General features: G+C 43.0%; 1 protein-coding gene across 3 annotated transcripts in view; it reads right to left on the bottom strand.

Annotated features, from left to right (window-relative positions):
• The window catches only part of LOC118084534 (actin-binding protein WASF3-like), a 70857-nt gene that overhangs the window by 31160 nt on the left and 24131 nt on the right, over window positions 1-15566 (bottom strand). For all 3 annotated transcript variants that reach the window (XM_035114150.3, XM_088664669.1, XM_060270591.2), the window contains exon 2: window positions 8194-8354. In XM_035114150.3, coding sequence (XP_034970041.3) covers window positions 8194-8326 — 133 coding nt within the window. In that variant the 5' untranslated portion in view covers window positions 8327-8354. The remainder of the gene's footprint in view (window positions 1-8193; window positions 8355-15566) is intronic.

Consider the following 15566-nt stretch of genomic DNA (forward strand, 5'->3'; position numbering starts at 1 on the left):
TATCTTTTGGAACTGCCACCAGGTAATATAATAATAATAATAATAATAATAATAATAATAATAATAATAATTCTATGTGATTTCCAAATATCAGATACATTAGGATGCCGTATACCTTTAGAACATGAAGTACCTGGCAATTTGGAAAGTATATTGGAGATTATCTTGGAAAATGATCTAGAAGTAGTAACTAATCCTAAAAAATTCCTACAGAATTTGAATGGATTGAAAACATCTGATTCCTTGCAACTTTGATCAAGTTACAGGTAGGTAGCTATGTTGGTCTGACGTAGTCGAAACAAAGATATCTGAAGAAGTGTGCATGCACACGGAAGCTCATACCAAAATAAAAAACTTAGTTGATCTTTAAGGTGCTGCTGGAAGGATTTTTTTTATTTTGTTTCAACTTTGATCAAGTTCACCTACTTTATGTGCAAATTTTGTGTAAAATAGCTCAGTAAGTTTTTGGGGAAATGGGTGGTTTAAAAAATATTTTGGAATAATAAGTTTAATGATAATGTTCCATCATATGCTGTCTTTTATTTATTTCAATGTTTTTAGTTTCCATTATTTTATTTATTTTTATTTTACTTGCATGTCATTAGGTAGAATTCTTGTCTTTGTATTAATCCCTTAGTAAAGAATTTATAATTTAAAAAGAGAGAGAAAGAAAGAAAGAAAGAAAGAAAGAAAGAAAGAAAGAAAAGCACATAGAGCTATAAAAGGAAATGGGAAATAGATTCACTCTTCCAACTTCCTTCAGCTCTGTGGAGCTACCTAGCCTAGGCCTGGCAGGACAGTTTACTCTATGGTCTGAACCCCTTCATGCATTAATTACACTATTAAAAGTTGGTTATATGAGACTGGTTACCCCACTTTTCCAAAGGGGCAGAGGTAACCACCCTCACCACCATGGCTGCAAGTGGAGCAGCCTAGAGGCTTTGAGGGCACCAGGGGAAGACCTCAAGGCATAGCTGTCAACTTCCGGATTGGAAAATAAGGGATCAGCAGCCTCACCCAGCGGCGCAGCACTGGAAATCGGTTCTGCACATGTCCAGACATGCGCAGAAGTTACTTCCGGTGCTGGCTCTGCCCATGTCCACATGTCTGGTCACTGGAAATAGCTTCTGCGCATGTCTGGACATGCGCAGAAGGAATTTCTAGTGCCCAGACATGGGCAAAGCTGCACTGGAAATTGGTTCTGTGCATGCCCGGGCATGGGCAGAGGCGATTTCCAGCAGCACTCGGCAAGTGAGTGAGCAGCCAGCCGCTGAGAGAGGCATTTTACCGGGCGGCAGCTGGCTGCTCGCTCGGGGGGGGGGGGTGCCGAGTGGAGCCTTCGTGGCCAGCAGGGAAGTAGAGGAGCTGCTTCCTTTGAAATCCAGGAAAATTACGGGATATCTAACAATCCAGGATAGCAGTGGGAAACGGATTGAAATAAGGGAGTTTTCAGCAAAAAACGGGAGGGTTGACAGTTATGCCTCAAGGGCACCATTACAATATAAAAGTAATTGTTCGCATGACTGCCACATTGGTGATGCTTGCTTTTGCAAGTCCTTTTTTGTCTACTAACATTTACTCAAGCCTTTAGAGAACCATGTGAATCAGCATACAACATACTGAGAAACAAAATCAAATAGCCAAAAATATGACTAGAAAAAGTGACAAATCCAGTGTAAATACCCTCTGAGCCAACTCCACCATCACAAACTGCTACATGCAGTCTCACTTTGATTTAGTTTTGCTTCAGATCCTTTTGATGGGCCAAACAGAGGGTTTTTCAGAGAGAGATGTCTCTCCAGCAAATTACAATGCTAGTCTTGTTCCCCGAAGAGAGCAACACAGGGGTATGCTTTGTCAGTCACATGTGCTCGCCTGAGGAAGAGACTCCAAAATAACACACAGTATTGAAAAAAGAATAAAAGAAGCTGCAAAACAGGAGGTAATCGTCACCCTTTGTGGATCTACTCTGGCTAGCAGTTTGGGGAGGCATTATGTAGGCCTGTTATTGGATGCTCACTCAAGGCATAAGAAAATGGTCTTCCTTGTAGTTTACAAGCCTTGTGGAGTAGCCATGCTTTTTTTTATTCAGACTTGCACTAGGTCAAAACAATCAACAGTTTTGCACAAACATTTTCAGCACTGCCAGAAAATCTCTCTTACTTTATTAAAATTTTATTTTCAGTACACCTTGTGAAAAGGTTAGGAACAGAAGAAGAGCTGGCTGTTAAATCAGTCCAAAGGCCTACCTAGGCCACATTCACACCATACATTAAAGAACTATGATACCACTTTACATTAATGGCTTCCTCCAAAGAATCCTGGGAGCTGTAGTTTGTTGAGGATGCTGAGAATTGTTGTTGTTGTTGTTTAGTCGTTTAGTCGTGTCCGACTCTTCGTGACCCCATGGACCATAGCACGCCAGGCACTCCTGTCTTCCACTGCCTCCCGCAGTTTGGTCAGACTCATGTTCGTAGCTTCGAGAACACTGTCCAACCATCTCGTCCTCTGTCGCCCCCTTCTCCTAGTGCCATCAATTGTTCCCAACATCAGGGTCTTTCCCCAGGATTCTTCTCTTCTCATGAGGTGACCAAAGTATTGGAGCCTCAGCTTCAGGATCCGTCCTTCCAGTGAGCACTCAGGGCTGATTTCCTTCAGAATGGATAGGTTTGATCTTCTTGCAGTCCATGGGACTCTCAAGAGTCTCCTCTAGCACCATAATTCAAAAGCATCAATTCTTCGATGATCAGCCTTCTTTATGGTCCAGCTCTCACTTCCATACATCACTACTGGGAAAACCATAGCTTTAACTATACGGACCTTTGTAGGCAAGGTGATGTCTCTGCTTTTTAAGATGCTGTCTAGGTTTGTCATTGCTTTTCTCCCAAGAAGCAGGCGTCTTTTAATTTCGTGACTGCTGTCACCATCTGCAGTGATCAAGGAGCCCAAGAAAGTAAAATCTCTCACTGCCTCCATTTCTTCCCCTTCTATTTGCCAGGAGGTGATGGGACCAGTGGCCATGATCTTGGTTTTTTTGATGTTGAGCTTCAGACCATATTTTGCGCTCTCCTCTTTCACCCTCATTAAAAGGTTCTTTAATTCCTCCTCGCTTTCTGCCATCAAGGTTGTGTCATCTGCATATCTGAGGTTGTTGATATTTCTTCCGGCAATCTTAATTCCGGCTTGGGATTCATCTAGTCCAGCCTTTCGCATGATGAATTCTGCATATAAGTTAAATAAGCAGGGAGACAATATACAACCTTGTCGTACTCCTTTCCCAATTTTGAACCAATCAGTTGTTCCATATCCAGTTCTAACTGTAGCTTCTTGTCCCACATAGAGATTTCTCAGGAGACAGATGAGGTGATCAGGCACTCCCATTTCTTTAAGAACTTGCCATAGTTTGCTGTGGTCGACACAGTCAAAGGCTTTTGCATAGTCAATGAAGCAGAAGTAGACGTTTTTCTGGAACTCTCTAGCTTTCTCCATAATCCAGCGCTGAGAATTGTTAGGAGGCCCCTATTCCAATCATAAACCTACAATTCTCAGAGTTCCCAAGGTGGATTGTTAAACCACTCTGCAAATTATAGTTCTGAGGGAATAAAGACCTCCTAGACAGCCTCAGCACCCTTTACAGCTCTCAGAATTATTTTGGAGAAGCCATGACTGTTTAAAGTAGTATCAAAGTGTTTTAAATACATATATGGTGTGCATGTGGCCTTACTCTAGCATTGTCTCTTCCACAGTGGCCAAAGATATGTCTTTTGGGTAGCCCACAAGTTGACCTCCTCACCTGAGGACATGGACATGATGTTGCTGCAGTTTGGCTCACAACATGCTCTATCAACCATTGCTCATCATGGCTTGCTCATGCTTGCTATGTATGTATGTGTGTATATATACAGTATGTGGCTAATGCATCTTTGCAAAAGGAGTTGATACCCAATGTATTGAAGAAAGTGGCAGTGTGGCAGCTCCTAAAAAGCCCTTTCCAGATTGTGAGGGACTTGACAACTATGGCCTTGGAGGTAAGATGCATGAGAAAGATGCATGAGAGGGTGGTGGTGGATGGCTTTTGCTGGGAGAGGAATGGGAGAGTGAAAGTAAGCCTGTTGCTCTTGGCCTTAGCAACTTTAGATTCCTTTGCCATTGTATCCTCCTGGACCACACCATGAGTTGGAGTTGGTGGCACAGTCTTGCAGCGGTTCCACTGCTACTTATGGGATTTAGCTCAGAGAATTGTGTTGGGGAATTGTTTGTCCAAACCACTGAGCCTCTTGGGCTCTGAATCCGCACAACAGGGTGAGCTCCTGTTGCTCTTTCCCAGCTTCTTCCAACCTAGCAGTTCGAAAGCATGCCAGAGCAAGTAGATAAATAGTTACTGCTGCAGCAGGAAGGTAAACGGTGTTTTTATGCGCTCTGGCTTCTGTCATGGTGTTCTGATGCATCAGAAGCGGTTTAGTCATGCTGGCCACATGACCTGGAAAGCTGTCTGTGGACAAATGCTGGCTCCCTTGGCCTGAAAGCGAGATGAGCGCCGCAACCCCATATTCGCCTTTGACTGGACTTAACCTTCCAAGGGTCCCTTACCTTTTACCTTTATCCATTGCTGCTTATGGGATTGAGCTCAGAGAATTGTCTTGGGGAATTGTGTGTCTACTCCCTGGCAGTGGTGCTGTGGCATGCTGCAAATGGCTATTTTGTCCCGTTCCCACACTGCACACCCAAACCAGTGCTGTTTAATATCTACATGAAGCCGCTAAGAACAATCACTAGAGGATTTAGGACATGGGCTACATTCACACTATATATTTGAAGCACTATGAAATCACTTTGAACTGTCATGGTTTCTCACCAATAATTCTCGGAGCTATAGTTTTTTAGGAACCACGCCCTCCCCCCAATATTCCCCTCCCACAGCCTGTGGAACTGATTGTAAAACTACTCTGGCACTTGTAGCTCTGGGAAGAGAATATAGAGTCTCCTAACAACTCCCAGCACCCTACAACCCCTAAGATTATTTGAGGAAAAGCCATGACTGTTTAAAGTGGTATCATGGTGTTTTAAATGTATGGTGTGAATGTGGTCATGATGCCATCAGTATACAGTACTGTGAAACAGAGTTCTATTTCACTGTTACATCTGAATCAGGAGACACTGTGACTGTTTTGAACCAGTGGAGGGTGAACAGACTGAATCCTGATAAGATGGAGATTGTGGGTGAGTGGTTCCCAGGTCTGGATGTTGGGAAGTTTATCAATTCTGGTAAGCAGGTATGTGTTTTGGGGTGATGCCGTTCCTCTTCCTTCTCACTGTTACCACCTGCTTGCTTTCCAGGCAGAAAACAGGTGAGCAATCAAATCGACAGCTGTCTGGGCCACAGCAAGAAGTAGGAAAACAAGCTAGCAAGTTGCCATAGTGAATAGAAGGAGCAGCTTCAGGGGCTCCTACTAGTGGTCCTCTTTTTATGGTCAAGCAGTTGCCTTGATCATGTGGACCTTTGACACTAGCCCTGCCTCTCTCACTGTTATTTCTCATGATTGGTAATTAAGCTAGTGTGTCCTAGTGGTTAGGGTGTTGGACAAGGGTCTGGGAGTTCAAATCCACAGCTCAACCATGAAGATCACTGGGTGACTGTGGGCCACTAGTTGCCTTTCAGACTAACCTACCTTACAGAGGTGTTGTAAGGATAAAATGGGGAGAGGGAGGACCATATACATCGTCTTGAACTCCTTGGAGGAAAGGTGGGATAGAAATTTAATGATGTATAAAATAATTTAGAGGCATATACTGTACTGCCTCTGAGGCTGAAGTTTCTACGCGGCCTTTGTGCCTAGCAGCCATTGGCAGGCTAATCTTCCATGAATCTGTCTAGCCCCCTTTTAAAAGTCCATGTTTACTTATTGATGTGCATTGCCTTTCCTTGCTATCAATTTCAGCTAACTTCACTTGCCCTCAGCACTTGCCCATAGTCAGATTGACTGCCCTACATTGTGCCTGTCACCCCATCCACTGTGTGACACCCAAGTGAACACCAAATAATTCATGTGTGGTTTTTCTTGTGCCTCTTTTTATTTTTGTTTTAGACTAAGTTCACAGTTTTATGTTTTTAGTTATGTTCTTATATTTCTATGGATAAGAACAATTTTTAAAAGATGACGTGTAAAAGAACAACAACAACAAAACCTACCAGCAGAGGCAGCTAAAAACAGAGAAAGCTAAAAACAGAGGAGAGAGGTCACCTGTTGAAAAGCCTAAAATGCCTGAGCAAGCAGGTAGATCATTTGGCACTGAAATTATAACAGTGCTGGTGCCTGTCAGGCAGGGGTGAGAACATGTGATTCCATTGTTAAAACATCTACACTGGCTGCCCATCTACTACTGAGCCAAGTTCAAGGTCCTTGCATTAACTGACAAAGCCCAGAACAACTTGGGTCCTGACTCAGGGAGCGCCTGAACCCTTTTGCCTCAGCTCTGTCACTGAGATCATCTGCATTGGTGTCCTTGGTCATTCCCCAGGTTGGTGAGGCTCATCTGACAACAGCAAGAAACTAAGCCTTGAGTGTCTTTGGCCCAGTCCTGTCGAATACTCAGCCACTGGAGATTCACCAGGCACCTCCTGTGCCAACCTTTAAATGCCTGCTGAAAGCTCTTCTATTCCGTCAGGCTTATGCAGGCAATAAAACGAATAAAGCTTTTTCATCCCAATGACCACATTCCCCTATGTGCAAGCTTCTGGAGGTCACAGAGGCGAAGGTGGGCAGAGAAAGAGGTGAGAGGCTACATTCTCAGATACTTCTAAGCATCCATGCATGCACGTGCACGCACACACACCCTCCATCCAGACAAGCAAGAAGCATCATTATCACAGTTCAAGAAGACACAAAAAAGCAGATCTGGTGAGAGGTGCAGCCTCAGAAATATACATGGCCTGGGCAGAGTCCCAGGGGCCAGTAAGACAGCTGGAGGGTGAAACAAGATTATCCACCCCTCCTATCATTCCAGAAACAGGATGCTACCACAGAGATGGTTCTATTCAGCACCACTGAACGAGCCTGTCCTGGCAGTTCCACTCACAGAAGAATATACCAAGTCGGAACATTGGTCCATCTAGCTCGGTATTGTCAACACTAACTGGCAGCATCTCTCCAGGGTGATAACTGTTCAGCTGGCATAAACCCAATATAAGTTTGTCATGCGGATACATCAACAAATTTTTAAAATGGGAAAACTATAATGTACATAACCTGTCCTAGGGATGCAGAACTGGACTGCAACTCCCATGATCCCTGATCAGTGGCCATGCTGGCTGGGGCTGATGGGACTGGAGTCCAACAACATCTAGAGGGCTGCAATTTTCTCATTCCCAAGTTAAAGTAATATGCGCGTTTTATTTCTGTCCCACTGTTGTCTTCGGCAAAAATATTTTTGCAGAACCCCAAGATCCACTAACCAGATTGGTGCAAAAGACTCAAAATTAAAGGATTATCACACCAGCGTTTGTAATGAGTATCGGAACAAAATGAGGCTCACAGTCCTTCCATGCAAAACACCACTCCTGATACCTCAATCTTCTTTCATTTCAGCAATTTTATTTAGGGCAGGAAGGGAGTCATTTTGTTATTAAATCAACTGAGAGTCAGAAATCCTTGACAATCTACTGCAAATCATCCCTACAGTGCAGGCAATGATTTCTCCCTCTTATTGCTTTCAGAATTCATATCTGGCTGCAGCCTCAAGCATGATGCAGGACACACAATTTTTTAGTTAAAAGAATGCTTGCTTGGAGCTCACCATTAGTTAAAAGGTATTCAGAATGACACTTTGTATAAAATAAGGAAGCTTATGCTTATTAAAGGAAGCCTATTTTTTATAGGAAAGAGTTCTGTAGACCTAACTAGTTGGGGAAACAAAGAAGTCATGCTTGCCCCTTTGTTCTCAGGGGGTAGATCCAAGATGGCCTCGTGCCTCGAGATCCAGAGTAAGTGTGCTGAGGAGGATGAAACTGTAAACAGAATGCAACCTAAGACATATCAGTCTAAACCTCAAAGGATAGAGAGAAGCCAGCATAGAGGTTAAAGATACAGGGATAGTCTGGGAAACTGGAGTCCCCTTAAACCCCATGCAAACCCTTTTCTGCCAGCTGAACGGCATTCAAACTTATCTAAGATGCAAAACTCATCAGCAACTTACTGAGGCTCCCCAGCTGCTTAATGATGGCGGCTAAAGTGCTGTTGGTCACACATTCCAGCTCACTGGTAACCCCACCTGGAAGGGCTCCACGGCAGAGGTGACGAGGTTCTATGTTTCTCTTCACCAACGGCATCTTGGAAGGGAATCAGCAGGGCTTCGCCCTGGATAAAGGGTAGAAGAGATTACAGAGACCAGTTCAGATTTCTTGTAAGAATTTTTGTGTCAAAGGACATTACACTTCACAAAGTTTTCATAAGCAAAACAACAACAACCAGGGTCTCTCCCAGAGGAGGTGACATCCTGAAACTGGTGTTGAGGAGAACAGAAGGAAAGAAAGCCGAGGCAAAGCAAACAAGGGACAAGAACAGAGAAGCACAGGAAGCTGGCTTACACCAAATTCCATGATTCCATGACTGAATAAAGTTTGCACTCTTGGGGGCCTTAGATAGCAACTTGCCCCTCTCCAATGATAACCCACAGTAAAAACTTGTAAAATATACAAATGAAGAGGGAGTTTTATTTTATCTATATTATTTATTAAATTTCCACACCATCCTTCACCCGAAGATCACAGGGTAGTTTACAATATAAAAACACAAAAGGTTATAGCATAATAACAAACAAAAACAATACCCCCAAAAGCACTAACATCAGCATTCCACTCTCTGTGACAACATTTATTTAGCCACAAACAGTACAGTATGAGGGGGATTTTTTTGGGGGGGGGGGACTGCCTGGATGATGTTCCAAAAACTGCCACAAAGTTTCCTGCACGCCTTGTATGCAGGAATCCACTTCTGCTTTCTTCCTAGGCGCATTTCTGCGTCGCCACAGAAGAAATACTTATATTACTGAGGAAGACGTAAGCTGAGCATAAGCATCACATTCTGTGTATACACACAAAATAATGAATATATGTTATTAATTTAGAAAGCAGGTGGGTATAACTTACCTAACAGAACCACCTGGGATATTCAGAACATACAGTTATGGGGAAAGGTGAATGACTTGAGCTCTTCAGAGTTGCCATGGCACACATTTATTGAGGTGGCAGAATTTAGCTTTTCTTGGCTAGGAACTCAAGAGTGCCTGGATTCAGAATTCTGTTTTATTTTTAGCACACACCACCCTATTAGACTAGACTCACAACAAGAATTCAATGTGTGCTGTTCCCATTTGAGTGGACACAGCTGCATTTTGCTGGATTTGCCTTGATATGCTCATTGTGGCTTTCCCTAGGTACAAAGGAATTGATGCACACTTTTCATTTTGTGAACCATGCTTCAAAAGCTTAGTACATTTGGTGTGCATTCCTTCATCCGGAATGTGTGCTGAATCCCAAAATCTTTGCCACTTTTTTGCTCATTTTGAAGTGAACTATTGTACATCACTGAACAAGAACCCAGCTGCTTAAACGGATGATGAGTGGCATATAAATTGCACTGTCAATTCTGCAATAGCCTGTGGGCAATGAATGCACTGCATTAGCCGCTATCATCATTACACACATTGGCAAGGAATCTGAGGAGCTGCTGAAGAATCAAGTGACATTTAATTTCCTGATGGGCTCAATACACACTAGGGACCCTTGTGTTAAACAAGTTTTAATGAACTTATTTCCCAGGCCTCCCCCTGCCTTTATTTTTTTTACCCATAATTCCGTTCCATTTCTCTTTTAATCTTTAAAACAAAACAAAACAAAACAAAACAAAAACCCCTCAAAATACTGTTAAACACTATACTCAGGGGTTCCAGGCACTTACCCAGATTCTGTTTCCTTGCAATGAAGGTCAGCAGAGACTCTTTAGATTATATGGTGGTTTTTTTTATTTACACCTATATACAACCTGACCATAGGATGGAAGGGCTCACAGCATTAACACCCCCAACAGATCCTGCTTCTCTGTTAGTTAAAGCTTTGGGTCCAGCACAGAGCAAGCAGGTCCCTGTGTTTCCAGCCTGTTTCCAGCTGAGCTCACTTGCACTACTTTGGCTATTGCTCTCCTACCTAGCAGGTAGGTGAGTGGGGTGGAGGGAAAGTCCACCCGTTAGCCTGGAGGGCACCATCACCCAGTTGTAGCTCTTGCAACCTAGTTCATCATTTTGAGATGCTGATGAGGACCCTTAAGTGGCCTGCAAAGGCCACTGTCTTACAAAGAAAATTTAGTAGTCCAGCAACCCCCCTCTTTTAAATTCTAAACCCCACGGGATACATGACCCCAATAATTGGAAGTGACTCAGGACATGATGCAGGCTGACATTCCAAATCCACAATACCGGTACCTATTAAAATGTGTGTTCTCTCCCCAAATATGTATGTAAATCTGTATTCCCCCCCCCAAATAAAATAAAATAAAATAAAATAAAAAGGAATGTTGGAAGCTGCCTTAGCTTCCAAGTCAGAGCACTAGTCCATCTAGCTCAGTATTCTATACACTGGCTGTCAGTGGCTCCACATGCTCACAGGCAGGAGTCATTCCTATTAGCCCAATATGGCAGATGGGCTAACCTCAACCCATCCAATCAAAGTAAGGCCAGGAACGCCTCCATCCAACAGGAAATCTCCTGTTGCTGTGGCTGCTATGGTGGTGGGCAGGCCCTATCCTGCAAAGCCACCCACTGCTTAAGGTAAGTGGTATTTCCAGGCCTGCCTGAGAATTGAACCTGAGACCTTCTACATGCAAAGTAAATGCTTGACTATGGAGCTATGGCACAATGCATCTGTCAGGAACTTAAAAAGTTGTCTTGTTCTGTGTTAGACCAGTGGTCCATCCAGCTCAGTACTGCCTACACCAGCGCTTTCCAAACTTTTCAAGTTGGTGACACACTTTTTAGACATGCATCATTTCACGACACAGTAATTCAGTTTTACTAGCAAACCAGAGCTTAAACTAACCCCCTTCCAGCTCCGGGAGGAGTGTGGGGAGTGTTTTTGTGTGACGCACCTACACGCTGCAGCTGACACACTAACACAGTGGCACCCTGGGGTGCCTTGAATGATGGTCAAGGGCGCCACAAGCAACACTGGCCTCTGTCCCTCTTTCCTTCCCTCCCTTCCTGTGATGCCCTCTCTCGTGAGCCTCTGTCTCCCAAAGGCTTGCACAGCTGTTTGTTGCAGCAACCCTGGCTACAAGCTCCCCAAGCAAATTATGCCACTGGTGCTGGCTAGGGGGTGAATCCCAGGTCCGTGGGGCAATGTGAGGAGGCACTTCTCTTTGGGGCAAGGGAGGCAGCTCAGAAATCAGGGACAGCAGGTGCAGCTGCCCAGAGGGCTCCCAAGAAGAGGAGAGGAAGATGAGGGAACACTCCACAAGGGAGGGTGTTTGAAAAGGGGTGAGGGGCTGCCACCTCTGCAGGCAAGGGAGCCCCACAGGGTGCCGCAGAAAAAAATGTAGTTGGTCAAGGGAGCTGTGGACTCAAAAAGGTTGAGGACCTCTGCACTAACTCTGGCCTACACTGATTAGCAGTGGCTCTTCAGAGTTTCAGGCAGGCGTCTTTCGTCATTCTACTTTGAGATGATGGCAACTGAGTGATCAGGGGCTATATACCAAATCATACCTAAGCTTTCTTATTAGAGATCAAGCATGTCTAATTACTGGAGGACAAACTTTTCTAGATCTCTTATCAAGCCTATTTCCATGACCTGCACCCATTCCTGCACCCATTTATTTTCAATTTCTGATGGGATGCTGCTCAGACAGTATGGAAGGGATAGGGAGGGTAAGGGAGAGCCCGAGAAAGCATTTCACAAGCTACTTGAATTAGTGGCATGATTAAGGGACCTGGAACAGAAGAGCTACTGACTCCACCTACCAATTAAATGCCAGCATTCTGTTATGAAATGAACTTGCAAACACTGGTCTAGAAAAGAATGAATGCAAGGAAGGAATTTGGTTGAGCAAAACGATGGGCAAGAGGAAAAGGCAGCACTGGGTCTTCATACCCAGTGAACTTGGAAGAGTACAAGTGCTTTGGGACAAGGCCACTGGGGAAGAACGGAGTTGTTGCAGCAGTTCCTCTTCAGTGCGCCACCTCCCCATTAACCATCTCAAGCAATAATATTGAAAGATCATCACGGCTGAAGGCAGAGCTAACCAGGTCCCATTCATCCACTTGCTCATAATTTAACAGCTTTGCCAAAAAAATATGGTGGGGGTCTCCCACTGTAAATTAGGGCAATTTAGAACTGGGTTGGGGAAATTTCACATAGTTTTGCAATTCTAGTCCAGTCTATTTATCTTCCCATCACTTGAACTTTCTTTTAATGTAAATTGATATTTATTTATTTTATTTTTTGTTATGAAAACATTTTTAAAACACAATAGTACATATATTTCTTATACATCCTACATTGTGAAGTTTTGTCAATGTATTTTTAAAACTTTTTTTTAAAAAAAGGATTATTTTTTTAATAATAATTTTTATTAGTTTTCAAATACAATCCAATAATAGCCTCATTATAGCAATACCAATTTATAATACAATTATTAACACCAATCATTCAAATAAATTATATAATTTAGATAAAGTTGCCCCCTGCATGCTCGATTTGATGGCTTGATTATTTGCTTTATTTCTGCATTCCAAAATCATATTAATTTCCATTACATTCCAGTCATAATAATAATCCTTTATACAACAACTGCAATAATAATAACTTCTATTTGTGTTGACACTTTAGTGATTTACAAAACTACAAGTGAGGAACTCAAACTATATCCTTGTTCTTCCTACCTGTAACTTGTTCTTCCTGTGAGTGGCAATTATTCTGACCGTGGTGTTTCTTCCTGTCCTTGTAAGATGTTATGTCTTTCTTTCTCCTTGTTGTTGATGTTATCCATCATGCTTTGGGCGGCGCTATCCCATTGTTGTTCTAGAAATTTCTCCATCGCTCTGTCCCGCTTTGATATTTTGCAACTTTAACAACAGCTGCAAAGGTCACTCTGTCCCAATAAATAACCGATTTTCACCATTTTCCCTCTCAGCCTGGGAAGAAGAGCTGTCTGTCGAACTGCAGATGACTCAATAAAGAATCTTCTCAGTTCCTTGGCAGTTCACAGACTCCTTTCATTCTTCCTTCCAACTGGAGATATATGAGCAATTATACTTCCAATTAAATTAAATCCTCTTAGTGTTATTCAGTTCACTCCATAAATAATAAAGGGTGGGAAGAGTCAGCTCTAAGTTTCAATTGTATACCTTTTCCAAAATAGAGCTACCCTCCCCTTTTTCTTTTTTTACACACACAGTTCTGTTTGATGTTATATTCCATATTTATAATCCAATTTCTTCCATCCTTGCTTGTACAAATATAATTTGAACATTCAGATGAGGGTTGCTGAATCATAAATGTAGAGAAGAAAACTTTAAATAAAGGAACTGTAGGCTCCCCCCACTATTTTTTGCACCGAATGAAGTCTTATCTCAAGTTCAAACCTTAAAGTCCTTGCAGTTGGTTTTGTTTCGCAGTTTGTGATCTCATCTCTTCTAGCATGTGTCTATACTTTAGTGCAATTAAACTCTAATTACCAGGAGAACCTCTGCTTCTTAATGGCAGTGTTGGAGGGTTTTTGGCAGGCAAAGTGCTTTTGCACTCAGCACCTCCCTGCCCCCCACATTCCATGCCAGAGCAAGAACCAGGTACCAAGATGAACTGCAAGTGAAGCCCGTTCTCCCTATCCCTGGGGGAAACTTGCAAGGATAATTACCCTCAATCATCCTTGTTTTTCCTACACCAACGATCTCCCACTGTCATGGGGGCTACCTCCATTAAGGCAGAGCAGAACTGGAAGCCAAATATAAGTATTATTCTAAGAATCATCACATGTACATTCTAGGGGGGGGGGAGTAGCCCATACCTAGCAAAACCAACAAAATTTCCCTAGAGGGTGCTCCAAAGACATATTTTGAAAAGCTATCAGTATATAAAGCCCTTAACATCTTGGGGTCAGTTTACCTACCATATGAGATTGCCTGACCCTATATATGCCCAATCAACTGCTTTGATTGCTGGAACTGGCACTGTTATGGGTGCCACAAAATACCTGTTACACATTTGTAAGAAATTGCTTTCTTAGTGTTGCAGCACCTACACTTTGGAACTTCCTGCCTACTGACAACTGGCAAGGCACCTTTACTGTACTCTTTTAGGTACCTGCCCAAGACATTCTTGTTTCGACAAGCCTACCTAGCTGTTTAGAAAGTTGATGCAAGTTTTTATGTTATAGAATCTATTGTTACATTTAACTCTTTGAAAGGCTTAAATTATTGTTAATTTTTCTTATTGATATTTTTTGTTTCATCTTTTTTGTTAACTGCTTTGAGGGTGGTTGTTTGTTTTTTACAATCAAGTGAAGTATCAATTTTATGAAATAAATTAAATAAATAAATATTCCTGTACATACAGTACAATGTATAACTGTATACAGCTGTAAACCTAACCCTCCATCCCTCCCCTCCTCCCTCCCTTCCTTCCTTTTTGCAGCTCTCCTCATGCAGAGTATTTTTTTATACTCTGGGATGATAGGTAAAAGTAAATGTAAAGGGACCCTGACCATTAGGTCCAGTCGTGACCGACTCTGGGGTTGCGGTGCTCATCTCGCTTTATTGGCCGAGGGAGCCAGCGTACAGCTTCCAGCATGTGGCCAGCATGACAAAGCCGCTTCTGGTGAACCAGAGCAGCACACGGAAACGCCGTTTACCTTCCCGCTGTAGCGGTTCCTATTTATCTACTTGCACTTTGACGTGCTTTCAAATTGCTAGGCTGGCAGGAGTTGGGACCAAGCAACGGGAGCTCACCCCATCATGGGGATTCGAACCACTGACCTTCTGATTGGCAAGCCCTAGGCTCAGTGGTTTAACCCACAGCGCCACCTGCGTCCGTCAATCGGATGACAGAGAAACAGTTAAGAAGCAAAGAGTCAGTATGACAGGATGAAATGAACATGACTACAGCTAGGACACATTGTGATTATTAAGGTTTCATTAGCCTCTGCATCACCTAAAACCACTAAATATTTTAACAACTGAATCACTGTTAAATCTTTTAATAAGAGAAGGGCTACCAATTTTCTTCTACTCTCTGCTTTACCAAGGACCTGCGAGTGCTGGGTAGTAGTAGGAACAGAATCAGAGTAACTGCTGAATTTATATTCTTTCAAGGGAGAACAGTTCCTGGCTCTTGGTCTCAATATACTTTACTGCCACAGTCATCAGCATGGTGGCTTCCAGATGCTCTGAACTACATCCCCCATCAGTCCCAGCCAGCACAGCCAATGGTGAGGGATTATGGGAGTTGTAGGCTAAAATATCTGGCAGGCACCAGGTTGGTGAATGCTGCCTTACTGAAACAAAAGATATTTGCACCCCAGGCA

Source organism: Zootoca vivipara, chromosome Z2 (assembly GCF_965207765.1).
Source record: "Zootoca vivipara chromosome Z2, rZooViv2.hap1.1, whole genome shotgun sequence".
Classification (NCBI taxonomy): Eukaryota; Metazoa; Chordata; class Lepidosauria; order Squamata; family Lacertidae; genus Zootoca; species Zootoca vivipara.